Raw genomic sequence first — 26,775 nt, 5'->3', positions numbered from 1 at the left:
ATTGTTGTATTACATTTGCTACATCTTGCCTATTGCACTCAAGTTTATGTATAGTTATTTATTTTCAGTGCAACGTTCACTCTTATTTATAACTGGTGAAATCTTACATGCTGCAAGAAAGTTGAGGCAAGCAAGGTGTCTGTAATCTTTATATTTTATTTTTAATTTGTTTTATCAGTGTGTGTGTGTGTGGTGGGGGGCGTGTTTGCAAAATAAAGTAAAAAATGTACATTAAAATTAAGACAAAGCTTCTGATATCTGTACAAAGATGAGAACAAGCCGTTTAAACCAAATGAAAGTGTATATTTTTTCACTTCATTTGTCCTGTTGACCACAGACTCGAACACGTGGACTGTGTCAGAAAGCGAACGCACATCTGTATACTGTGTCCAGTGTAGACAAGATAGCAGTAGTAATTGTAATTTCGGTTTGATTTTGAAGCGACGCGACACAGATATTAAATGTAATCAGGTGTCAAACTGCTAAGCAGCGGAAGTCCAGTGGGCAGGGCCAATGTTGATGTCTTGCTCTTGAGGCGTGTTTATCCAAACGACTCTGCCTAGCTTATGTGACCTTGCACCTTGGATCTAAAATGATTTTTTGAAGGTTATTACGTAAAATGTCCTCAGTTTCAGTAAAAAAAGCATTATGAAACATGCAGAATGTATTAAGCATACAAAGACCTCTTTTGTGTCAAAAGATCAAAGGAAATTTGGTTTAACATGTCATGACCCCTTTAATAAAAAACTAAGAGAGCACATTGTCACAATACTCTCAATCACTATTTTAATAGTAGAAAGAAAAAAGAAACATTTCAACCCATACAGACTTCATCACGTAGTCAAAAAACATTGCCACTACAAAGTCTTTTAGTATATACAGTCAACACAGAGATTGACCAATGAAGACGCACGGGACTCTTTGAAAAACAAATTTAACAATGAGAATAGATGGGGTTCCCCAATCTGAATCAAATTTTTGGACTAAGGAATATTTAGATTTGGCTCGCATTCAGCTGCAGTGTGAATGCAGCCTTAATGTTACAGATACGCGTTTTCTGGTGCCATTTTAAATTGCTGGGCCATTTGAAACTCTTTCTACACACAGAACAAAAATAGGGTTTCACATCCGCATGACTTTTCAGGTGTATCTGTAAATGCGATGGCAAAAGAAAAGTTTTATTGCACTGACCACAGTTAAATGTCCTTTCTCCAGAGTGAATGTGCAGGTGATTTTTAAGACGTCTCCTTTTCCTAAACCTCTTCACACATTCAGAACTCTGCAATTTCTTTCCAGAATGAGCTTGCAAATTACATTCCAGGTCTCGATATGTGAAACTTTTCTCACGGTGAAGGCATGTGAAAGGCTTCTCCCCAGTATGAAGTTTCATGTGGATTTTAAGGGTTTGTTTATGCACAAAACTCCTTCCACATTGAAGGCATGTGCAAGACTTTTCTCCAGTGTGAATTTTCATGTGGGAAATAAGGGCTGTTTTTCTGTTAAAGCTTTTTCCACACGGATGGCAGGTAAAAGAGCTTCCTTCAGTGTGATTTGTCATGTGGACTTTAAGGTGTCCTTTTTGAGTGAAGCACTTTCCACACAGTTCACAGGTGTAAGGTTTCTCTCCGGTGTGAATTCTAATGTGGACTTTAAAAGTCTGTTTATGTGTAAAACTCTTTCCACATTGAGGGCATGTGTAAGGCTTCTCTCCGGTATGAATTCTCATGTGGTATTTAAGGTTTCCTTTTCGAATAAAACCTTTTCCACACTGTTTGCAGGAAAAACAGTTTTCTACAGTGTGGGTTTTCATATGCCTGTTAAAGTTTCCTCTTTGGTTGAAGTTTATCCCACACTGAGTACATAAGTAAGGCTTTTCTCCAGTGTGAATTTTCATGTGTGCAATAAGGTTTCTTTTTTTGTTAAAACTTTTTCCACACTGTTGGCAGGTAAAGGGGCTCCCTTCAGTGTGAACTCTCATGTGGACTTCAAGGTCTTCTTTTCTGTTAAAACCTTTCCCACAGGGATGGCAGGTGAAAGAGTTTCCTTCAGTGTGAGTTGTCATGTGGACTTTAAGGTGTACTTTTTGAGTGAAGCTCTTTCCACACAGTTTGCACATGTAAGGCTTTTCTCCAGTGTGAAGTATCATGTGTCTATTAAAGCTTCCTTGCCTACTGAAGCTGCTTCCACACTGTTTGCATGTGTACGGCTTCTCTCTGGTGTGAACACTTGCGTGGCTTTTAAGGGTTGCTTGTTGAGTGAAACTTCTTCCACACTGTTGGCATGTATAAGGCTTCTCTCCAGTGTGAATTCTCATGTGCACTTTGAAGTTTCCATGTTTATTGAAACTCTTACCACACTGTTGGCAGCTGAAATTACTTCTAGTTCTTGTCTTTTGAGCACTTTTCCTTGAGGAAGTCTTTACAATCTTTGAGCAACTAAATGATTTTTGTCCAGTTATGAAATCATGACGTTTTTTATACTGATCTTTGTCTTGCATTTCTTGTAGTACTTCACTCTCTTCTTTCAGCACCATCAGGTCTGGGGCGAAAAGAGACAAACACAAGTTGAAAGTTCCCCATTTAAAAGCAACAGACATACTTTGAAATACATATATATATAACACTCATTATAAATTTGGGATCAGAAATGCAAAACTCAGGGCCTCTGCCCTGCAAAGTTTAGTCCCAACCCTTCTCAAACACATATACCATGTTTTCAAATAAGCCTGAAGGACTTGATTTGTTAAGGCTGAAGCTAAACTCTGCATGGCTGTGGCCCTAAATGATGGTCGTTGAAGCACATCATATTGTCTACTGCCACTGGCGGTAGTGCATGTGATGTCACACACTCTATAACAAACATAATACAAAGTTTTGTATATAAGCGTAATAACAGCAATACAAATTTATAAATAAAACTTTTTTATTTAGAATATAAGTCTATGGTAATTCACAAATTAGATCAAACACCATACACAGTTTTTTCTTTAGTGCAGGATTTTTGTGTTTTGTTAATTTTTTTGTTGGGTAATGGACCTTGTTGGGAAACCAAATACTACATCTGCGATCTGGAGTCATCTCCATTCATGTCACCCATCCACATTTGTACATGTGTCTTCAAGTTCCAGTGATCGCAAACGCCTGGCTGGTCAGGTTTGGTGGGGCTTTCACAAATACAAACGAGACGGCAATAAATGGTAGATGTTAAGAACGGTTCCCATTTCAAAAAGAGCCTTTGCAGATGAAGAGTTAATGCGCCCGCTTGCCTGGCAGCGGAACATTGAACCATGTCTACACCGGAAGCGTCACGGTCACGTCACAACAGGTCGAGTCTGTCTACAGGACATTTGGACTTTATGTCATACCTCATAAAAAGGCAGTTGACTATCGGGGATTTGTTGTGTCATGTCACTAATTGTAAAGAGTTCTATAGTATTTTTTGTCATGTCGCGCCGACACTCGCCTCCGCTAGACAGTGTATTTAGCTGTGTATTTTGTTAAAATAAACATGCATATTTTTTATAGATTGAGCCTAATTTATTATTGGTTTCAAAAGTACACACGCGCACACATACACACACACACACATAAATATATATATGTTTATACATACATTATATATAATTAATAATTATATCAACACCGTACGTCCTGTGGTAGTTGGTCCATTACCACCTCGGTGGTAAAAATCTGCCACCGTCACAACCCTACTGAAGGTGCAATTACAAAACACCGTTTTCAACTAAAAACTATGCATTTTGGCAATTACATCATAACTGCATTTTGGGGTCCTGAAAAAGCTAACTTTGAAAATGGGTTTTGAAAACAGTTTTGTTGTCGTGTCTTTATAAACTACAAAAATTTTAATTTGTGTAAATGCTGATGTCATGTTTGTAGTATTTCTTTACAAAATCACATTGCCAACTACTGGCCTGGCCTAAGTAATACGGCATTTACAGTGTTTTCCAGGATCTATGTGAATGGGGATCATTTTGACAGTGTTCTTTACTGCATTTGAAACTTTTCAAAAATGCAAAGGAAAAACGTTCCAATTGTTAGCATATCGTAATTGTGTAAACATACCCTGAGTTTTGCAGCCCCGGGGTAGAAATGTTTTGTTTTCAAATTCTTTATATAAACATCTCAAACTCACAGAATATTCAGAGTCAGAGTGAGAATTTACTGTATTTACTGCCAACAAGGCACACTGAGACACTGAAAACACTGGATCACGTGGAACAACTTTTGTGTAAATGAACAAAGCAACACACTTCACTCTGAATCATGCAGTGGATCATACTTTTATTTATGTAATTACAGCCTAATTACAGTGACTTGATTATAATACACCATACCTCACTTACTGTAATGTGTAGGCTTGGTTAGAATTGTTAAAGAAGAAAAAAAACTAACCACATTTTGCTGTCTGTGTATTAATGATTAATTTTCCCAAACTAATATTCACCCGCCCCCATTTTCACAACGGAAAAACTAAAACAAACAAAAAAACTGAAAAACTTCAGATGGCTTTCTATAACAAATACATAAGAATGCTTCTTATATTGTGAGTTTTAAGGTTCCATTTTTATGATAATACTCAGTTTTATTTTACCATCAAGACCAGATAAATTTCTTAATTGTGTAAATTAAGGTGTTACAGATATATATTAAATAGAAACGATAACCAATCATTTTCATACATTAAATTGAGATACATTACTTATTGGCCCAAAACCCTATACACAGAAGCTTTTAGAAAACATTTTGCATCTAGAAGATTTGTATCTAGTTCTTGTGTTCATGGCCTGTAGACTGGACTATTGTAATGCACTTAATTTTATCATCTTTACACTGGCAAGCCAATTTACATATCGATTACAAAATGTTAGAACTTACTAGGGTTGCCAACCATTCGGTATAATACAAAATTGTCCTGTATCTTCGTAAAAAGCATTCCATAAGGGAAAGTAAGATGCCTCAAAGGCATATGCCGTATGACCACCTAGACCACACAGATAGCCAAATCTAAACTTGAGAAATGAATCATTCTTTTTGAACAAACTGTTTTTTGATATGAGAACGTGGTCTTTAAGACCAAGCGGAATCCTTTTTCACCATTCACTTTTAATTTCAGTCTTGACACTTGTGTCATTTTTGTCCTGCATGTTTACAACACAGGCCTCTTCCTCTTTAAGAAAGTGGACCTGCCACTCATTATCTAGCAAGTTACCAGTCTTAAGGGAACAGCATGTTTTACACTGGTCCTTCTTTGGATGGTAAAGGCTGAGGCTCTGCTGCTTAAATTCTTCTGAGAACACCTGCCTTGAGAAAGGCCTCAGCATCTTTTCCTCAGCAGCACGATGGTAGACTTTATACAGGCCAATCATGGACTGAAAGACAGGCTCTACATACTGTTTAGATGCTGATGACCTACAGTAGCAGGAAGTCACCTTGGGGAGATCCTGCAGAAAACTCCTCATGAACTCACGATCCTCACGCCTGAGGTGTGACGTTGCATTCTGCTGTGTATTGCCTGCGTCTTGCACCCAGTTAAGAGCAGACCATTCTCCTAATCCAAGCATTGACAAAAATAAACTTTTACACACCCTTCTTCTCTGTCCATCAACTCTTAAAAAGTAAAAAAGAGTAGATAACCTTCTTGAATTGTCAGAGCCCCTTTTCCTCTTTACAGGGACAACATCCACCAAACCACGAACATACATTTTTTTCTCCTCCCAGTTCATGTTCTCCCAAAAACATTTAAAAATGTTCTCTCTGTCTGCTTCTCCGATTGTACTGCAGTGACGCTTGGAGGACGTTATGCATCCAGCAGACTGACATCTTGGTCCCATCACCCGGGGCTTCATGTTAACTTCTTCATTCCCTCTAATCCCAACATATGGTTGTCCCATCATTCTTCGCCTTTTATTAACACACTTCTTCCAACTGCATTCATTCTTTCTCTTTCTTCCTCCAACTGTATCCTCCTCAGTGTCATCACAAGAATCTTAAAAAATACAAAAAAGGAACAGTGCATGTAAACGTGTGTACTACTGCCATGAAATGTGTGCTATGTATCCATTCATTATACAAAAAATATCAATTCCCGATCTTTTCATTAAAACATTGTTCTTACTACACTCCAGTGTCATTTTCTCTTGCTCTTTCTTTTGTTGCTCTCTCCATCTGTGCTGTCACTTTCTATTAGGGGTTGAACGACTTCTGATTTTTTTTAAAGACGACTTTAATGCGATGAAAGCGAAAGTCGACTAGTCGCAGTTGAAGTAATTAATGAACAAATAAGTCTGGAGCTGTGACAAACACCTTGTGCACAGCTATGGCATATGACAGCGCTGGCCACATGGTTATTGCTCCTATAACAGCTAATTTTTATCAGTTCTTTTGTCTTTGGGTCATTATATTATACAGATATACTAGCACAGTAAAGATTACATTCATATGAATGCATTAGTGAGCATGATTGCATTTAGACATTGATCAATACATCATTTTACCGATATTTAAGCATTTTACCAAAATAAGATATTGGTCTTGTAATATCAGATTCACGGATAAATGCCGCCATCTAGAATTGTGTGCTGGATTGCCACTGCAGCGCATCTGTTGGGAGACGAGACAACAATGACGGTATACAGGTACTTCATTTGCTGTAGTCAAATTTATTTAACATAACAGCCAGTTATGCACAAATTAGATACATTACATAAATGCAGATATTTAGTTTATGCAGCTTGGCTCTAAGAAATAGAGACCAATTCATGGAGTCACGTTAAATAATGCGCCAAGTCCTGTCCCAATAAAGACGTAATTAATAAATAAATAATAATATGTAGCCATGAATCATCAATCATGGAAATAAATGCGCTGAATTTATTTCTCTCTCGGTTGGAAATTTGCCCATCATTAGTCTCATGAAGCCACTTTCATAATGCTGCTCACTCAGCGGGTTGATGATGCTCAGGAAATGCTCCAGCACGGCGACCGCATGTAACTTTTAACAAGATTCACTTGTTTAAAACACCCTGAATTGTATTAACATTTACTATATAACCGTTACTTTGCTAATAAACGTCTAAATAAATACAACTCTATAGGAAATTTATTATTATCGCAAGTGATCAGTTTGAGTATATTTCTATGTAACTGCATAGATAAACCACACTGTCAGCAGGCATTTCATAATCTATATGAGGATAACATATTATAAATTATCTTGATATAACATTAGTTAACATGAATTAACATCCAATGAATTATTCTTGACTCTGTAGCTATTAAACAGCTTATAAACCTACTAAAAGGGTAGTTTGAGAAGTTGACATGACTCCTGTCCTATATTTGGAAACATTACACATTTTACATTTATTTAGCTTTTTGTATAAATATTAATGTTGTTGCTGTAGATATTTTTGATTAATAAAATGTTTTGTATTGTAGTAATTTAAAGATTAAATGAAACGTGAAATACAAATATTCAACACGTAAAAAAAAAAAAAAAACTGAAAGGGAGGAAAAACTACTTTAAACCTCTAAATAAATATTGGTTCTGTATAGCACTTCCGCTGACTCCGTCATCCCTCCTTCACCTGCCATGCACGCCAGTCCCATGGCACGGCCAGCGCCCTACTCTGGTTCGTCAGAGGAATGCAGCGGTTTCCTGCTTCAGTGTTCACTGGTCCTGGAGATGCAACCGCTCTCATATCCATCGGACCAATCTAAGGTAGCTTTCATTATCTCCCAGTTGCAAGGCAAGGCATTACAGTGGGCAGATTCTCTCTGGACCCAGAATAACCCTGTAACCCAGTCATATTCTAGCGTCATCGAACATTTCCAGGAAGTTTTCGGCAAACCTGCCTGGGACTCTTCGATAGGTGAGCGACTATACAACTTGAAACAAGGGAATATGTCTGTCAATGATTATGCCTTGCAGTTCAGAACTCTGACGGCCTCTAGTGGGTGGAATGAACAGGCCCTTCTCACTACCTATCGCCAAGGACTGGAGCCCAGAGTGCGGTTGCATCTCGCTGCATACGAGGATACCATCGAGCGATTCATTCAGCTGTCCATCCGCTTCACCACTCGTATGCAGTTGTGCTTAGAAGAGCACCAGGGCCAGGCGCATTCCTCTTCTCCGCTCTGCCGACCAGAGAACGTCAGCTCCCCAGAACCAGCCAGCGAGCCCATGTTGGTGGACTCCTACCACCTCACGAGAGCAGAGCGTCAAAGACGGATGGCCCAGAATCTCTGTCTATATTGTGCAGCTTCGGGGCATACCATAGCTGGGTGCCCCGTTCGTCCTCCACGTCCCATGGTGAGTGCCATCCTTCTTTCACGATACCAAATGAAACCAATCACCACTGTTGTGACACTTACTGCGGCTGATGTGTCTCTTCCAGTTTCCGCCCTCCTCGATTCTGGGTCAGCCGGCAACTTCATCTCCGGCGCCCTCTGCCGTCAGCTCAGGCTTCCAACCGCGGCCACGCCGGCCGCTTACCAGATCCACACAATCACCGGCAGGCCGTTAAGCAAGAAGTATGTACGCCACAGCGTGGGCCCAATCTCCCTCCAAACAGGACTCCTACATCGCGAGGACATCCATCTGCTGGTTCTGGAGGATTCCACTGCTGACGTCATCTTAGGGCGCCCATGGTTGGAGCAGCACAACCCGGTGATCTATTGGAAGACAGGAGAAATCCTCAAGTGGGGCGAAGCCTGCTTTCAATCATGCATCTCCGGTTGTCCTGTTCCAGTGGAACGTCCCCCCGAACCACTACCAGTCTACTCCAGCTCGATTGAAAGCCCAGTCAAGAACCAGTCCATCTCCATACCCCAGTGCTACGCCCCCTTCAGTGCCCGAAGCGGGCCTCCAAGCTGCCTCCACACCGGCCGTGGGACTGTGCTATAGATCTGTGCCTAGGGGACGGATCTATCCCCTATCCGTTCCTGAGGAGAAGGCCATGGAGGAGTACATCAGGGAAGCGCTGGCTCAAGGATACATCCGCCCATCTACCTCCCCTGCTGCTTCGAGTTTCTTCTTCGTGGCCAAGAAGGATGGAGGTTTACGGCCTTGATGTATTGATTATAGAGCCCTTAACAAGATAACACAGAAGTTTCGTTATCCTCTTCCCCCCGTCCCAGCGGCACTAGAACATCTCCGTGGTGCCACTGTGTTCTCCAAGTTGGACATCTGCAGCGCGTATAACCTTATCCGGATACACGACGGGGACAAGTGGAAGACCGCCTTCATCACCCCTACTGGTCACTACGAGTACTGTGTTATGCCGTATGGGCTAGTAAACGCCCCCTCCGTATTCCAGGACTTCATGCATGAGGTGCTCCGGGATTTCCTCCATCAGTTCGTCCTAGTCTATATCGATGACATCTTGATATACTCCTGGAGCCAGGCTGAACATCAACGCCACATTGTGGAGGTCTTGCAACGCCTGAGGGATTTCCAGCTCTACCTAAAAGCAGAGAAGTGTTCATTCCACCAACCCTCAGTTCCTTGGTTATACCATCGACCGCAGTGGCATCCGGATGGACGAGGGGAAGGTAAGCGCTGTCCGGGATTGGCCCATTCCTACCACCATAAAGGAACTGCAGCGATTCCTTGGCTTCACTAACTTTTATAGACAATTCATTCAAAATTTTAGTACTATCACCAGTCCTCTAACCAAGCTCCTTCGTCAGAAGCCCAAGTCCCTGTCATGGACTCCTGCCGCCACCGAAGCCTTCCAGGCCTTGAAGCTGGCCTTTATGACCGCCCAACTCCTCGTGCATCCAAACCCTGATCTGCCATTCATCGTGGAGGTGGACGCCTCTACCACCGGAGTGGGTGCGGTCCTGTCTCAGCAGCAGGGGACGCCCAGCCACCTCCATCCATGTGCCTTCTTCTCCAGGAAGCTCAACCCGGCGGAGGTAAATTACGACATAGGGAACAGGGAGCTACTTGCCATCACGCTTGCCCTGGAGGAGTGGAGACATTGGCTGGAGGGAGCCAAACATCCTTTTCAGGTTCTCACTGACCATAAAAATCTGGAATACCTAAGAGCAGCCAAGAGACTCAACCCCAGACAAGCCCGCTGGGTGCTATTTTTCATCCGCTTCCAGTTCTCCATCACCTACCGCCCTGGGGCAAAGAATGTCAAGGCCGATGCTCTGTCCAGATGTTACTCACCCGAGGAGAGATCTGAGAACCCCGAACCCATCCTCCCGGACAAGGACACCAGTACATCCCTAGGACACGTCGCACTCCACTCATCCACTCCACCCATACATCACTTGGCACTGGTCACCCGGGGGTCAATGAAACCCTCTCGTTGCTACGGGAACACTTCTGGTGGCCCAACATGGCCTCGGATGTCAGAAGATACGTGAGTGGATGTAACAGCTGCGCCATGTCCAAGAGTTCTCGCCATCTACCATCTGGCAAACTCCATCCTCTGCCCGTTCCCAATCGCCCGTGGTCACACCTAGGAGTGGATTTCAAGACAGACCTTCCACCCTCTGACAACAACACATGTATTCTGATTATTGTGGATAGATTTTCTAAACTTGTCGTCTTCTTCCTCTGAAGGGTCTCCCCACTGCCATGGAAACGGCAGAACTGATGTTTAACCATGTCTTCAGGTACTTCGGCATTCCAGAGGACATAGTGTCGGATCGGGGCCCCTAGTTCATCTCCCGGGTATGGAAAGCATTTCACTCCCTCCTAGGTGTGGCCATCAGCCTGTCCTCCGTCTACCACCCATAGTCCAACGGGCAGACTGAAAGAAAGGTCCAGGAGATCGGACGCTTCCTCCGTACCTTCTGTCATGGCCACCAGAACTACTGGAACCAATTCCTGGGGTGGGCCGAGTACGCACAGAACTCCCTCCGTCAACCCACCACCGGACTCACACCCTTCCAGTGCGTACTCGGCTACCAGCCACCTCTATTCCCCTGGTCAGGAGAGCCCTCTGATGTTCCCGCAGTCGGCTATTGGTTCCGGGAGAGCGAGAGGGTCTGGGACGCGGCCCATCACCAACTGCAACGGGCGCTCCGTAGACGCAGGATGGCAGCCGACCTTCGCCGTTCCGAGGCTCCCCAGTATCAACCCGGTCAGAAGGTCTGGCTGTCTACCCGGGACATCCGCCTGCGTCTACCCTGCCGCAAGCTCAGTCCCAGGTTCATTGGCCCGTTCACAATCACCCAGCAGATCAATCCAGTCACCAACAAACTTCAACTTCCCCCTGAGTACCGGATTCACCCCACTTTCCACGTCTCACTCTTGAAACCTCACCATCCTTCTGTTCTTCCCTCCACAGAACCTGGCGAGACGGAAGCCCCCCCTCCTCTCCTCCTAGATGATGGCGCAGCCTACTCGGTCAGGGACATCCTGGACTCCTGGCGGCGTGGTGGGCAGCTGGAGTACTTAGTGGACTGGGAAGGATACGGTCCAGAGGAACGCTCCTGGGTCCCACGCAACGACATCTTGGATCCCGCCTTACTGGAAACCTTCTACTCCAGACACTTCAACCAACCAGCTCCCAGGGGAAGAGGACGCCCACCACGACGTCGGGGTCCCCAGCCCTCAGGAGCGGGCCCTGGGGAGGGGGGTACTGTCACAAACACGCCAGGTTCCACTTCCACACAATCACGGCGCACACTCTCACCTGAGTTCTAACCATCACCACCTGATCCTCATCACCAGTCATCCACCACAGCACCATAAAAACCACACACACGCACCCAGTCATTGTCTGGTCACGTTCGCGACAAGATCATTCCTGTGCGCTAACTATTAGGACTAACTCCTCTTTACCTTCTCTCCAAGGATAACCTCCGAAGACTCTTCTTCCATCTTCTCTCCAAGGATTGCCTCCAAGATCCTCCAAGCCCCTACGGTGCGTGTGTGTGGTCACTACCTTCCCGGCACGGATCCCAACACCCATCCACTCCTCACTTCCCGCTCCTCTGCTTGTGTCTATTCAATAAATACTAACCTCATCTGTTACTCCTCTGTCTCCGAGTGATCCGTAACAGCCTCTCTACTAGTAGCGAAGCTGTGGGATTAAGTTATTAATAAATATATGCAAGAATTTTTCAGTTTCTAAGCTATTTTATTGAGAAATCACAGAACAGTGTTGACAATACATTTCTGCGATAAATTATTACTTTCTGTAGCCTGTGTGTGTTAAGGCCAGTTCATACCAAGGATGATAACTATAAAGACAACGATATAGTTCTAGAAATCATTCTCAATATTAAAGAATAGCAGAGTACACACCACAACTATAACGATAAAGACAGAGTAACGATATCATTGGAATCACTTTGAAAACTATTTTTATCCAGCTGATGATCCATAAAATATTGACAGCCAATCAGAATCCACCCTGCTGTAACAGGCTAAAGAATTTAAAGCGCCAGACGCATGTGCGCTAAGAATAAACTGACTATTTCCTTCTCTGGTGTGGATGCTAATATCATTATCTTTATAGTTATCGTTCTTGGTGTGAACAAAGCTTTACAGTACAGCAGCACTTTAGATTAAAACGGCGATTCACTTACCTGTATAATAAGATGTTTAAAATGTGCATTCTCCTGTTCAATTTCGAGCATCCAGTAATATAATCACACGTCTTGTGGAGCGATTTGGAGTATGTCTTTATTTGTCATTTGAACGGTTTCGAGACAGAGCGTAAATGTGGAACTCCTTGTGGAAAGTTTTTTTTTATCCTGTTGTGCCCTCTGTAGGACAAGTGACTGGTCCTCATCAAGCTTAAGGGGTCATGGCAGAGCACTGAAGTCGACTAGTCGGCGCAACCCCTACTATCTATACCAGTGGTTCCCAAACTTTTCCATTCTACGACCCACCTAGACAAGTGTAATCTATTTCACGACCCACCAAAATATATATATATAAAAAAAAATAAGAAAACGATTGACATTACTTTAAGCCTAATCTTAAAAGTTTGATGACAGAAATTAAGTATTTAATAAAAATAAAAAATTTTCACTACTAATATTTCAGTTTTAATTTTTGTTTACAGACGTTAAAATATGTAGTGTCCATAAAAACGTGAAGCAGGCTCACTCTAGTGAACTGTAATCTGCGCTGCTGTGTTTTGTTGCAGAAAATACATTCATGATCTTCCGTTTGTGTCGGCGAGAACGGAGCACAATCCAACACTTATTTAGAAAAGCATGAGAAGCAAAGCAGAGCTATCTAACACAGTTTTGAGATTAAAATAATTGTGAAATTGGTAAAAAATTATAATAAACAGATGTGTCTCATTTTAAATAATAATAAAAAAAATATATTTATTTTTGTGATGGTTAAATAAATGTTCAGCAATATCTTCAAAAGACTTCTGAACTTTGGCAAATTTTTCTCTAAACAGAGATGATACATCAAGGAAATATTGCAAACTTTTGTACATTAGGGAAGTCGTGGCCTAATGGTTAGAGAGTCGGACTCCCAATCGAAAGGTTGTGAGTTCGAGTCCCGGGCCGGCAGGAATTGTGGGTGGGGGGAGTGCATGTACAGTTCTCTCTCCACCCTCAATACCACGACTTAGGTGCCCTTGAGCAAGGCATCGAACCCCCAACTGCTCCCCGGGCGCCGCAGCATAAATGGCTGCCCACTGCTCCGGGTGTGTGCTCACAGTGTGTGTGTGTGTTCACTGCTCTGTGTGTGTGCATTTCGGATGGGTTAAATGCAGAGCACAAATTCTGAGTATGGGTCACCATACTTGGCTGAATGTCACTTCACTCACTCACTCATTTTGTTACGTGGAAATGTTTAAATCTTGTAGTGTTACAATTAATCCTGCATTTGTGCCCTGCTTATGGAATTACATTTGTTTCAATAATAATGAACGAAACTTTATAAAACTGAACGTAACTTTTTCAGAAACTATCAAAAATATGCCATTACAAAAGAAGAAAAACACTATGAAAATGAAAAAAAATTAACTCAGTCGCACAAATTTAACAGGCTCTTCAAATATGCTTCATTCTTTGTTAATGTTTTTCAAAGATTCGTTTTCGCTAATCGTGGATTCTGAATTCATTGCTACAGATTTCGCTTACGTTTCGCAGTTTTTCGTTTGGTGTTTTGACACAAACATCTCATGGGGGTGGTGTTAACAGTGATCTACTCTGATTGGATAGTGAGCTTTTGATGGACAGGTGCTCTCTGACCGGGAAGTACAGACGCCACCCAGTGGCCTCTCTCGTCCTTCACTGTCGTCGCTCCTCTTTTGTATACTTCCTATCTCCTCCGGGGTTCTCGAGACCGGTGAGTGTTGCAGGTGTCGCTCATTTCCCAATCACTCCACGGCTCTCGGCCCCGCCCCACTCGTCACATTCGTGCAGCCCTAGACTGAACTGTGTGAGTGTGTGTGTGTGTTTTTATTGAAACGCAAATTTAGCTGCAGCCAAGTGACTTTGTGTGACCCACCTTGTTCCATTCTGTGACCCACAAGTGGGTCGCGACCCACAGTTTGAAAACCCCTGATCTATACTATGACTAGCTTTCTTCCCTCATGTGACACACTGACCATTGTACACATTTTCTCCACAGACGCTGCTTTTTTAATACAACAGCAGTGATAAACTTAGTCTGACTAAAAACAAGTAAAAGAAACATTATGTTGAAGAAAGAAATTGTTTGAATTGAAAAGTCCTGTAATGGGTACTATATAAAATTGATATTACAAAATAGAAAGATAGAAATGTTATGGTCTATTTTTATATTTTTCCAGGATAATTTATAACATTGCACGCAATATACTAGTCATCTCACCAAAATATTCATTCAATCTTTAATTACAATGTTGACATCAGAGCATAATTTTAACGGAGTTTGCAACCACCTAGGAATAATTTTAAAACTCTTTAAAAACTTGGAAATCCTGAAAAGAAAGAAAGAAAGATCGCTGCTTACCTTCAGCTGGCAGCACTTCAATTCAACAAGGCCGGGTGGAGTTACAAGCTTTTACTGACTGCTTAAGGGTAAACAACACTGTCTTTCCATATTCCAATATGTTTTTCCCTCAACTTAAGACTAGTTGATACGCACTAGGGCTGCAACTAACGATTATTTTAATAATCGATTAATCTGTCGATTATTTTTTTGATTAATCAATGAATCGGATAAAAAACAAAAAAACAAGAAAAGCATTCATTTCCAACTCTTTATTCAAAAACAGAACTAAAATCTTTAGAAAGTGCACAAACATGTTGCTCCTTGAACATCCCTGAGTTGTTATAATAATAATAAAATAAAAATGGACTAACAGTAAAAACATACACATGTATGCCTTACATCTGCCAAATATATAGACTTTAGTTTTTTTTATAAAGTGCCACCTGAGCTGCCAGAACAATAAATAATTTATAAAAAATAAAGAACAATACAAATCAGAAAATTTAACAGGATTTGTTTGAATGTCAGAACTTGTTCTCTACACTACACTGCAGATGCACACACACACACACACACACACACACACACACACACTTACTCTCTCTCACTCCCTTTGTTCAGACACTTTGCATTGCAATGCAAAAATGTGAGCATGTCCACATGCTCCTGGCTCAGGCTTGCTCTTTTCTTTGAGGCTATGTTGCCTGCTGCAGAAAACAGCCGCTCAGATGGTGTTGAGGTGGCAGGGATGCAGAGGTAAGACTTTGCTAGCCTGGCCAACATGGGATATCTTTCATTGTTAGCCTTCCACCACAATAATGGGTTTTCTTCCTTGTCAAGGCTCTTTTCTCCAAAGTATGTGAGGACTTCGTTCCTTACTTGGCTGTGGACATCCTCAGCTTCGCCTGCTCTATCCTCTTCTTCACCATCAGAACCAAGGAGTGAATCAAGTAGAGTGGCTACTAGAGGTGTTGATGCATTAGCTGTAGTATTGGTGGAGGTAATAACAACACTGTCACTGCCATGTTGCTGCAAATCCATCTTCCTACTCTCTTCAAGTAACATGGTTTGCAGTTTAGTTTGAACAAGTAGGATTTCATCAGGTGAAAGAAACTTGCTCAGTTTCTTAAACCTTGGGTCAAGGGCCATCGCAAAAATCACTGTGTTTGGTGCTCCATCTGAGAAAGCAGTCTCCCTTTTCCATCTCTCCTGCAACTGCTGCACCGCAGTGAGTTGGAAAGCCCGCAGCGGGGCTGACTCGTAGACAGCACTCTGGGTGGACTTCAACAGCCCCTTCACAAGTGGAGGTATTGCAGATATTGTTGCATATTTCTGTCCACTCTTGAACACAGTGACACATTCAAAAGGTTTCAGCACTGTTGAAAGCTCTTCCAGCAGGCTCCACTGGTCTGGTTTCAGATCCAGGTACCTTTTGCCTCTCTGTGTGACAGAGCTGTCGGACAGTGTTGCTGTTACAGTGTTGCTGTTACACCTTTGCTCAAGCAGTCGACTTATCATATAGAATGTGCTATTCCACCTTGTGCTTATGTCTTGAACAAGGCTGTGCTCTGGTGTGGCCATTTGTTGTTGTTTCTCTCTGAGTTTACTGCTGGCTAGCTCGCTTTTCTTAAAATGTTCTACCAGACATCTTGCAGCCCCGACAGCTTTTTCAATGCTTGGATGCTTCAACGCAGTATTGATCACAAGTTGCAAAGTATGGCCAGTGCAACGGACAGAGGACCACCCATGCTTCTCCTCCAGGATATTTGCTGCAGCCACGATATTAGCACCATTGTCATGGACTATGGCAATGATTTTGCTAGGAGGAATTTCAAATCTGGCCACTACCTGCTCCAACCACTCTGCAATGTTAGATGCAGTATGTCTGTCATGCAGTGGCATGGTGGTGAGGCAGAATGACTGCATGTCCCAGTCATCTGTGATGTAGTGGCATGTAATGCCAAGGTAGGCTTCAGTTGCTACACTTGTCCATACATCAGTGGTGAGAGCAAGTTTGCTGTTGTTGGTGTTTATTGCAGTTTTCACTTCTTTGAATGTCTCTTCATATTTTCTTTCCATGAGCTTTGTGAAGTGAGTCCTGGAGGGCAGAGTGTAACCAGGGTTCAAGGTGTGGATCATTTTAGTGAAGCCATCATCTTCAACCATTGACAGAGGCCTCATGTCAGTGACGAGCATGTTGAGGATACTATCTGTCAAGATAGTGGCTTGCTGTGGTGTACATGATGCATTTCCCATCAAGAAGCCTCTCATGGTTTGCTGTTTTTTTCTGGAATCAAAAAGATAGTATGAGTATGTGTAATAGCAAAATTTTTACATCAACTAAATACATACTTACATACATACATGCATACCTAACCCAAAGACCAATTACAGACAAGACACACACAAACACACACTCCCTCTCTCTCTCTCTCTCTCTCTCTCCCTCTCTCTCTCTCGTTCACTTGAAGCTTAGTCATTAAATTATTACCATCATTGTAGTAAGTGCAAGGTTCATTTATACACCACATTTAAACACAGCTTAAGATGACCAAGTGCTATAAAAGAACTTTAAAATTAGATTAAAAAGTACAACACACACAAATATATTTGTCATTAATAACCTATTTGGGACAAAGCACACAATATACACTGTAAAAAATGCTTTTCTAATTTAGTAGTTTTGTCCTGTTCAGTCCAAATATCAAAAAAATCTTAAATCAAGATTTTTCATTCTTTTACTAGACACATGAAATAGCATAAGAAATTGTTTTGTTTTCTGAAAAACAACACCTCAAAATTAAGTGATTGTTAGTTTAAAACAAGCTAAATTATCTGCCAATGGGGTAAGAAAAATAATCTTAATGATATATAATCAAAAACTGAAGTTTTAAGCATCACTTAATTTTCTCATGCCATTTTTCTTGTCTAGTTATCTTGATTTAAGATTTTTTTTTATATTTGGACTGGAAACGAGACAAAATTACTAAGTAAGAAAAGCTTTTATTGCAGTGTAGCTATACATGACAACAGATTGAAAAATGAATGGTCCAAAAAAGGCGAGTGAATAAAAACATGTCTTTAGTCTTGCAATGCAAAGTGCAAAGTAATTATACCACCCCTGCTTTACTACTCTTATTAACGAGCTAACGCTAACTTGTCATGCTTGTCAAGCTGGATAACGAGTATAAACACCAGCGACAGGGACATTACGTTCCTCACGTCAATACGGAACAAAAGTAGGATTCTGTAGTGACTTACCCTGCTGTTGAACTCCCTTCCTCCTCATCAAAGACTCCAACATGTTTGCGTTTCAGGTGCTGGATCATTGCCGTGGTGCTCCCGTGCCATGCCATGTCGCTTTTGCATATTTTGCAGTTAACACACTTTTTCTGTTTATTTAGTGTGAATTGCTCCCACACCTTGGATGACTTGGGGCGCACGGATTTCTCTGCCTCTGCCATGTATCTTTCCTCTATCTCCGCCATGTATCTTTCCTCTACTCGTTTTTTTTTTTGCTCCGCCCTGTCTATGAGGCGCCGAACTCTGCTAGCACTAGCATCAGTGCGCGAGAGAGACCGAGTGTGTTCATTCCACTCCGCGATCAACTAAAGTTGTTATTTTTTACATAATAATCAAACGTCTCTGCATCGCGCGACACAACGAATCGATTATGAAATTCGTTGCCAACTCTTTTAGTAATCGATTTTAATCGATTTAATCGATTCGTTGTTGCAGCCCTAATACGCACCTCTCCCGTCTCAGTGCATGCACTCAATCGCTGTAGCGCATGGCACACTATGCTGCTGTTTAACTTAGTACCATCCATTCCTTAGAATCTAAACAGTGATGAATTTAAAAACTACCTATTTACCTATCTACTTGTTTTTCCTATTTAAAGACGTTACATAAGTAGTTACATGGTGACAAAATAAAATGAGGCAATTTCCTAAGCAGATAAAAATGCACTTAAAGAGCACTTCGACCTCGGCGCAGTAATATCATCCCTCCTGAAAACCCTTCCTCCTCTAACTTCCGTAAATACAACCAACGTGAGGAGATTTTTTTTTTCAGGAGTGATGATATTATTGCACCGAGGTTGAAGTGCTGCGAAGTGCTATTTCACCATACATTATAGTTATCACTTTTTAGCCACTTAGAAAATGGCGTCGGAATTCATCCCTATTTGGATCCTAAGGAATGAATGGTACTAAGCTAAATGCTAACATAGTGGCGCTGCGCACTACAGCGATTGAGTGCACACACTGAGACGGGAGAGGTATGCATCAACTCGTCTAAGTTGATGGAAGAGCATAGTGGCCACGTAGCCAGACCTACAGACTGACAGCTGAAGGTCTGGAATTCATGGCAGCTTTCATTGGCCAAGTCCCGCCCATGAGACCGACATGTCAAACCACCAACCACAGTTCGTTTTGATCAACATCACGTTTCGGGGTTATAGAAATGTCGCCATGTTAAAGGACGTGATACACACATCTCCCGGAAATGCTGTAGAATTCAACCAATCCTGAAACTAAACACCAGCACTTCTGACAGCAAAATGTTTTTTTTTTTACATTTGGGTAGTTGACGTGACGTGGCTTTTTCACCGTCACAGGAGATAAAAAATTATTTCACATTTTCATCATTTTAAGTACTGTAAATGTTTAAACATTTTCTTGTTTTACATTAATTTGTTGTTTTAATGCCAGAGTTATTTTAATTTTTTTTACAACTTTGAGCCAAATCTCAAAATCGTCCTATGGTGTGACGGTAGACAACATTATATCATAAATATTAACTTTTATAAATAAAGAAAATAGTGTTTAAAAATCTTAATGAACACTCCTGGCATAATTGTGCAAGTGTCTATTTCACTAAGTGGCCATCAATTTTCCTATACATACATTTCTAAAATTGTAGGAATTTCGTAAAGTTTGTCACAGAAAAAAATGTCCTTTGGTGTTATGCAAAAACCTGATATTAAGTTGGGCAATATCATGGACAACTACATTTAGTTGAAGGCCCCCTTTCAAGGTCATGTGACTGAAGACCCCTATGAAGGCCTTGAGCAGTGCACATGGAAAGTATTTCTCTCAGAATTGTTCAAATATTTAACTATCTTTTCAGAGCACTGAAGTTTAAATTTTGTATTTTTAACAGCATGACTATGTAATATTATGCAAATGTATCATGCTAATTGCTAATGACAATTCAGATAGTATTAGCATTGTTATTAACTGCCACAAAAGCTCAAATGTCCTTTGGTGTGACAGGAAATGTCCTTTGGTGTGACACTTTGGCCTGTCACACTATAGGACACTCGTCACACAATAGGACAAGACCTCCTTAAGAAGCTATTAAAGCAAATAGATAAAGTTTGTTAACATACTTTTCATTCTTTTTTGACAAGTTTTGGTGATTTTAAATTCAATAATGAGTTGCATTTTAATGTTTATTGCCGTTTTTTGGAGACTAAATGAAATGTTCTGAAGTGTTACTAAAATAACTATAATGTATGATGTAACAACTATAAACAAATATAAAATACATAAATACAGTGCTACTACTTATAATGCTACTTAACTTTTTTTTAGAACAGAAAGAACTGAGGGAGAGATGAGTGCAAAAGAGAGGACCAGACAGTATAGGGAGCGAATTAAAAAGGATCCACAGAGAAAGGAGGCGATCCTAAGAAAACGATGGAGAAAGTAAATCGAACTGAAATTTTGCCATATACTTCTTAAAATAATTCAGGGATCTTGCTGAGTGTAGGGCTGGGCGATATATCTAACGATATGATCATGCACATCTAGTCAGTAAATCTGGTTCCGTGATTAGTGCTAAATCGCCATCACCTGCTTTCAAATGGAGAGGCATTTAATAGACAGAGCCGTAGATCAGTGACAAGCTACGCAATATCACATTCATTATCAAAGGCGATTCATCTGGCATAATGAACGCCATATTGTGTAGCTTGTCAGTGATCTACTGCTTATTATTCAGTATCAGAATAGACCTGTGTGAGGTTCAGGTTCAACAATAGTTACATAATAAGCTTGTTATTACAGAATAATAATCTATATTGTGTTTTATAAGAAATTGACAAGTGGTTACATCTGTAGGGAAAACACAGTACGTCATGAGTTCATAATTAAGTACTCTTTACATTAATTTCTCTGTTGATCCATTCATCTATCATTATTTCAAACAGATATCATGAAACGAAGGTTCTCAGGGAATTGGATACATTCAACATTAAAAGCAATAGGAAGAAAGAGACAAACTTATTAATGAAACAAAAAGAATATGTTTTAGATGGAATGGTGTTCATGAATGTTATGTTAAAAAAAGAGTCAGGTTTGGCATTAGGGGAGTTACAATAATATCTCCTCTTAGATAGGTACAATTTCAAACAATTTTGTAAGGTTGGCGAAAATGTTTTATTGACATTCGTAGGGAAAAGTTTATCAACTTTTGTCATTTGTCAACTACCCATTTACAGATGGAGAATAAACATGTCCAATGTAAGTTATGCCAACCCTGAACCAACATACAAAAATGCCAAATGCAATCCCTGTTTTCAGGGCCGTGCACAGACCTTTTGAGGGGCATGTGCTGAAACTGAGAAAGGGCACCCCCCTCCCTTTTTTTATATCAAGATTATTTAGTAATCTGGAGGTAATTCCCCCGCACCGGTCTCCATCACATTCTCTTGATCTACACTAGCAGTTCCATACTGGCTTTCTTCTCTTGCATCTCCTTCTGGTAACTCTCCTGCAGAGGCTCCTGTATATTGTTCACCAGCAAATTCTTGTACATCATCTATCGCTTCTCTCTCTACATCTGAATTACTACTTCCTTCCTTTTCTTCTTCCCTGCTACAAACTGGCCTAATCCATGAAGTAAGTGAGCTGCTACCCTTGGCTGCCTGCTGTCGCTCCCTCTCCTTCTTTTTCTTATTTCTCTCTTTACGGGACATTGCACTGCAACCACCAAGTAATCAAAATTTATGTAAGTGCAAAAAAGTCAGTAACATTTGTAGGGTCCTGTGTTTGTGAATCGCTCTTGTGTACTCCCTCTTTTTTTAAATTGCATTTATAGAGAAAAAAAATACTTGACTCATACATAAGCGTGTTAACCAAAATAATACAAATTAGCTTATAAAACCAAACAGAAACCATATTCTTTTTTTATTGAACTTTATGCACTTTTTTATGAACTTTGCAAAGAAAAAAATTATATATATTCTCTTTTTTAGCTATTCTGTTTAGTTTTATAAGCTAATTTTTATTATTTGGTTAACATGATTATGAATGACATTGAGAAGAGGGGAAGGTGAGCAATGAGTCAAGTATTTTTGACAAACTTTTTTGAAATATAATTTAAGTAATTATGTCTTATAACTCAATTCCAGATTATAAGAAACTATAGCCATACCGTTACTATAACATATCCAACATGTATCCGCCTACCTGGCAAAAATGTGATACTGTGGTGGACCAGGGATGTTGGTCTCTTGAAGGTCTCTTATTCACTACACTTTCCCTAAAATAAGCCAGCAATGAAAGGCAGCGAAAAGCATTTCTGAAGGATCACGTGACACTGAAGAGTACTGAACTGGAGTAATGATGCTGAAAATTCAGCTTTGATCACAAAAATAAATTACATTTTAAAATATATTCAAATAGAAAACAGTTATTTAAAATTGTAAAAATATTACACAATATTACTGTTTTTGCTGTATTTTGGATCAAATAAATGAAGCCTTGGAATGAATCATGAATTACATTCTGCATGATAAAATATAAAGATTTCACAGTGATCTTCTGTAATTTTTTTTTTAGTTACTACTACATTACTGTATTAAAACCATGTTTTACTACATTTTATACATGTGAAGACGAGGGGAGAGTATACCATAACATGATTAGCCTAAATGTTAATAAATTAAGTGTATCAGCAATCATAAATCAAAGAGGAAATTTCTTAGAAATATATGTTATCTAGGTGACGAGGATCACTCGTCGCTTTGTGTAAGTTTCAGTACGAAACAGCGCGGGGGCGCACCTGTTATGATTTTCCGATGGTAAAAACAAATTATATGTTGTTGTATTACTTATCAATATATAGTTTTTGACCAGCGAATGTGTGCAAATGTGAATTTTTTTTTTTGTCCGTCATTAAAACGGCGACGGCGCCTGCCGCTGCCGGCATCACATTACATTTTCATCTACGTTACAGGTTACAAACTAGTTTTTGTAGCTATATAGACGGAGCGCTCAGTTTTTCCTGTGGTAAAATGCATTTGGCCAAAATCGCATTTTATAAAAGATGAAATGCTACTATATGCACAGGCTATTTAAGTGTTGGCTATGTATTGGCTATGACTAGATGGCAAATGCTAGCCCTCTCTCTCAGGCGACGTCCCACATGTCTCAGTCAGTGAGTCAGTCAGACAGACATCAAATAAATAAAATTCATTTGCTAAATACTTGTAAAACAGACAGACCGACGTGAAGGGTGACCAATAGCATTGATAAAAAAAAAAAAAGGGCACTTCGGAGTGTAAGGGCAAAAAAGGGCATGTGCTCTGCACAGGTTGAGCCCTACCTGTGCACATGCCTGCCTGTTTTAATAATGTTCAAAATCTCTTTTAAAATACCATCATTACCGAACTAAATTATTTGTATGCATTAGTAATTTGACACGGTCATCTCTGATAAAACATGCATTTTCTATTTTTTTTCTGTAAAGAGTGAACTGAATAAATCTCATGATTTTGCGATATGATTTTTTTTCATACTGAATGTTGTTTTGTGTATATAGTACAGATTTAATGTTGCCATTAGTAAAAATTTATGACGAAAATAAGCACATTAAGTGCTATGAGTGAGTTCAGCTTTGAAAAAGAAAACCAACCTGTTTGTTCCTCAGTATCTTCTTGTTTTAGACTGAATACTTCTTCAATCTTTATATCTTCACTCTCCTCTTTAATAAAGGCCATCTTTATAACAGTGAGTCACGTGGATCTCAGCTGCTTCAGCAGGAGTTTCACTGTGTTTGCACAATCTGTTTAAGATGAGAATAATTGACAGAAAGAAATAGAAATCCAAACTAACTCTCAGCTCCCTAGATCAGTATTCAGTGCACTCCTAAGGGAATCAGTCAAAGTAATAGTTAATAGTCTTAAAACTAAAAATAACTATACAGAAGAGTTCGAAAGTATTTGTGTTGTATATCTAACATTTTATTATTCGTAGATTACATTTGGGTCTTTCCTGGTATGCGGTAACATTTTGGCTTCATAAGTGTTGGAAAAAAGTTTACATGATCTTTATGTTTTTTGCATTCTACCAAAATAGTGACATGTTTAACTATTAGGAATGGATATTGTTCAAGCTCAGGATTCAAAAAAAAAAAAAAAATATCTATGGGTAGTTTGAGGACACAAAAAATAGCTAGTTGATTACTTTGCACTGAGGACATTATAAATTTGAATGAACATCAATGAAAAGGTGTGTAAAATACAAAATACTATTTATATTTTCTATTATCCCTTTTTTAAGTGATAAAGAAGACCTAAATATACAATTAAACCATAGAGAAAATATGATTACATAAATCATTTGGACATAAAAGTCACTGTATAACAGGAATGACCCATTTACTAGATTACATCTTCATGAAAACGTTTGAAGTTCGTTGTTTTCGTCGGAATTCACGCGCTTTTCTTCTCGTCAGCGTGAGGAGATTCGAATCACTGAATCACTTCGCAAAGCAATTGATTCAGTTGACTAGGAGTTTCAAAATGCTCCGTTCCTCTCGTCGCAGTGACTGAATTTAAGTTGACTACAAACTAATTCACGATCTAGGCTAGGGAGCGAAGTGAAAAGCACCATGTTTGTTAATCATCTTCAGACACGCTTTCCTCACAAAAATAAAAAAAAATCATATTTTGGATGAAACACTACAATGTTACAATGGATGATTGATTTTACGTCGCCTGTAAACACTAGTACACTGCCTCAACGGTTTTATAGATTTGAACACTTTAAACGTTTAAAAACACTTACCTTTCTTCAGACAAATCACAGACACGGCAGCGCAGCGCAGCCTCATGACGTCAGATCACCCAGCCAAAATAAAAGTCTTGTGTAGGCTGTAGATATTTAAATACAGAAAACATATAATTTGATTTGTGGTCAGATATATGTAAAAAAAAAAAAAATAAATAAATACAGGTTGTCCTAAAATAAATATAAATCAAAGAGTATATGCAAAATGCGGTCAAGTTTGAGTGCAGAAACCTTGTTAAGAAACCAGAAGCCATTGCATTGAATTATGTCACATTGATTTTAATACCATTTAACTGTTGCCTATCCTTTGCAAAAGTAAAACATTCGGTATACATTTTGTGTTTTATATAATGTAACATTACATAATTCATTTTTGATTTAGAAGTGACTGTTTTCATCGACAGCCAAATTGTAAGTCACCTACTTCAAGCAGATAACACTTCTGACAACATTTGTTCTATAAAAGGATTTCATCAAGGCAGTGGATACCAGGCCATAGATGCCATTTACTGTAGGAGCAAATAGCAATGGATTCTGTTTACACCAGCAGTCTCAAACTTAATTCCTGGAGGGCCACAGCTCTGCAGTTTAGTTCCAACCAGCGCCAACTCATGGTGCATTCAAATCATGTGAAGTTAAACGCACATGACTGGCACCACAAAGTCTTTATTACGAGTGGAAAACTCAAAGTTTTCTTTTGGTAAAGAATTTAACTCTCGGGGAAAACTAATTAAGGAACCCTGCTTCAGGGGTTATCAGGATAAAATGCCACAAAACTCGCCGGTATGTTTGTCCACCCCAGTAAAAATCCCTGTCCGAATTACCAACTGTTTTTTGACAAGCACCATGAATCCACATCTGAGTTTATGAGAAAAAAATTGATTCAAAATTCAGTGTTTAAACCCTTTTTTAACACTCCCAAACACCGTAAGGTTACTGTTGTACTTAATGTGCATACATACTTTCCAGCATTTCAGAAATAAAGATTTAAAAGAACAATACTTCATAACTGCTCCACCACAGCGACTGAGAGCCGACTGAAAGATATATTGTCTTTATTTCTGCAGTAGAAGGTATGCAATACAATTTTAAAATGTGTAGGACTATAATAAACATATATGTACTCATATTATATATAGCGCATCTTTTTTCCTATTTTTAAACAGGAGATTTAAATAATCAAATCATAAATATGACTACTTTTTTTAAATTAAATTAAATTACTGTCTGAAATGGGCTAAAGACTGAGTTTCCTCCTTTGTGATGCATTTCCAGGCCTTTACTACAGCTGACTTCAGTTGTTGTTTGTTTGTTGGTCTTTCTGCCTTTAGTTTTGTCTTCAATAAGTGAATTGCATGCGCAGTTGGGTTGAGATCAGGAGACTGATTGGGCCATTGCAGAATATTCCTCTTTTTTTACCTTCAAAAACTCTTGGTTTGCTTTTGATGCTTTTTGTGTTTTGGGTCATTTCCACTTGCACTGTAAAGTGCCGCCTAATCAACTTTGCTGCATTTGGCTGAATCTGGAAAGAGTATATCCCTATAACCTTCAGAATTCATCCAATTTCTTCTTTTACGTCATCAATAAACACTAGTTACCCATTGCCATTGAAAGCCATGTCTTTACATTAGTTTGGGTATATGAGGGTATAAATTACGTTAAACTATTGCATGTCCTCCCATAGATAATACATTATCTATCTACATTATTTATAGTACATTTACTAATTACCAGCACACAACCATTGATCCACGACGTTGCC

The 26,775-nt window shown here is 39.9% G+C and overlaps 1 protein-coding gene across 4 annotated transcripts; it reads right to left on the bottom strand.

Annotated features, from left to right (window-relative positions):
* Positions 1–769: 769 nt before the first annotated feature.
* Positions 770–25,080, bottom strand: LOC132140147 (gastrula zinc finger protein XlCGF57.1-like). 4 transcript variants are annotated; one of them, XM_059548979.1, is made up of 4 exons: positions 25,011–25,080; positions 23,857–24,006; positions 5,450–6,006; positions 2,417–2,538 (listed from the first exon to the last, which is right to left on the bottom strand). In XM_059548979.1, exons 2-4 carry the CDS (start codon positions 23,939–23,941, stop codon positions 2,533–2,535), a joined length of 648 nt encoding a protein of 215 aa, XP_059404962.1. In that variant the 5' UTR covers positions 23,942–24,006; positions 25,011–25,080; the 3' UTR covers positions 2,417–2,532. The 4 variants fall into 4 exon arrangements, with proteins under 4 accessions (XP_059404945.1, XP_059404949.1, XP_059404962.1 ...); XM_059548962.1 differs by lacking the exon at positions 5,450–6,006 and having other exon boundaries at positions 770–2,538; XM_059548966.1 differs by lacking the exon at positions 25,011–25,080 and having other exon boundaries at positions 770–2,538; positions 23,857–23,990.
* Between the last annotated feature and the right edge of the window lie 1,695 nt (positions 25,081–26,775).

The sequence above is a fragment of the Carassius carassius genome, chromosome 1, assembly GCF_963082965.1.
Source record: "Carassius carassius chromosome 1, fCarCar2.1, whole genome shotgun sequence".
Taxonomy (NCBI): domain Eukaryota; kingdom Metazoa; phylum Chordata; class Actinopteri; order Cypriniformes; family Cyprinidae; genus Carassius; species Carassius carassius.
This window is presented reverse-complemented; position numbering and strand designations above follow the sequence as displayed.

What these genes read in the sequence shown, in the direction of transcription:
- LOC132140147 (XM_059548962.1), bottom strand. Translation starts at nt 23,941, where the DNA reads ATGGCCTTTATTAAAGAGGAGAGTGAAGATATAAAGATTGAAGAAGTA. An exon ending in AGATACTGAGGAACAAACAG is followed by an intron (nt 2,539 to 23,856) that starts GTTGGTTTTCTT and finishes TTTTCGCCCCAG; the next exon opens with ACCTGATGGTGCTGAAAGAA.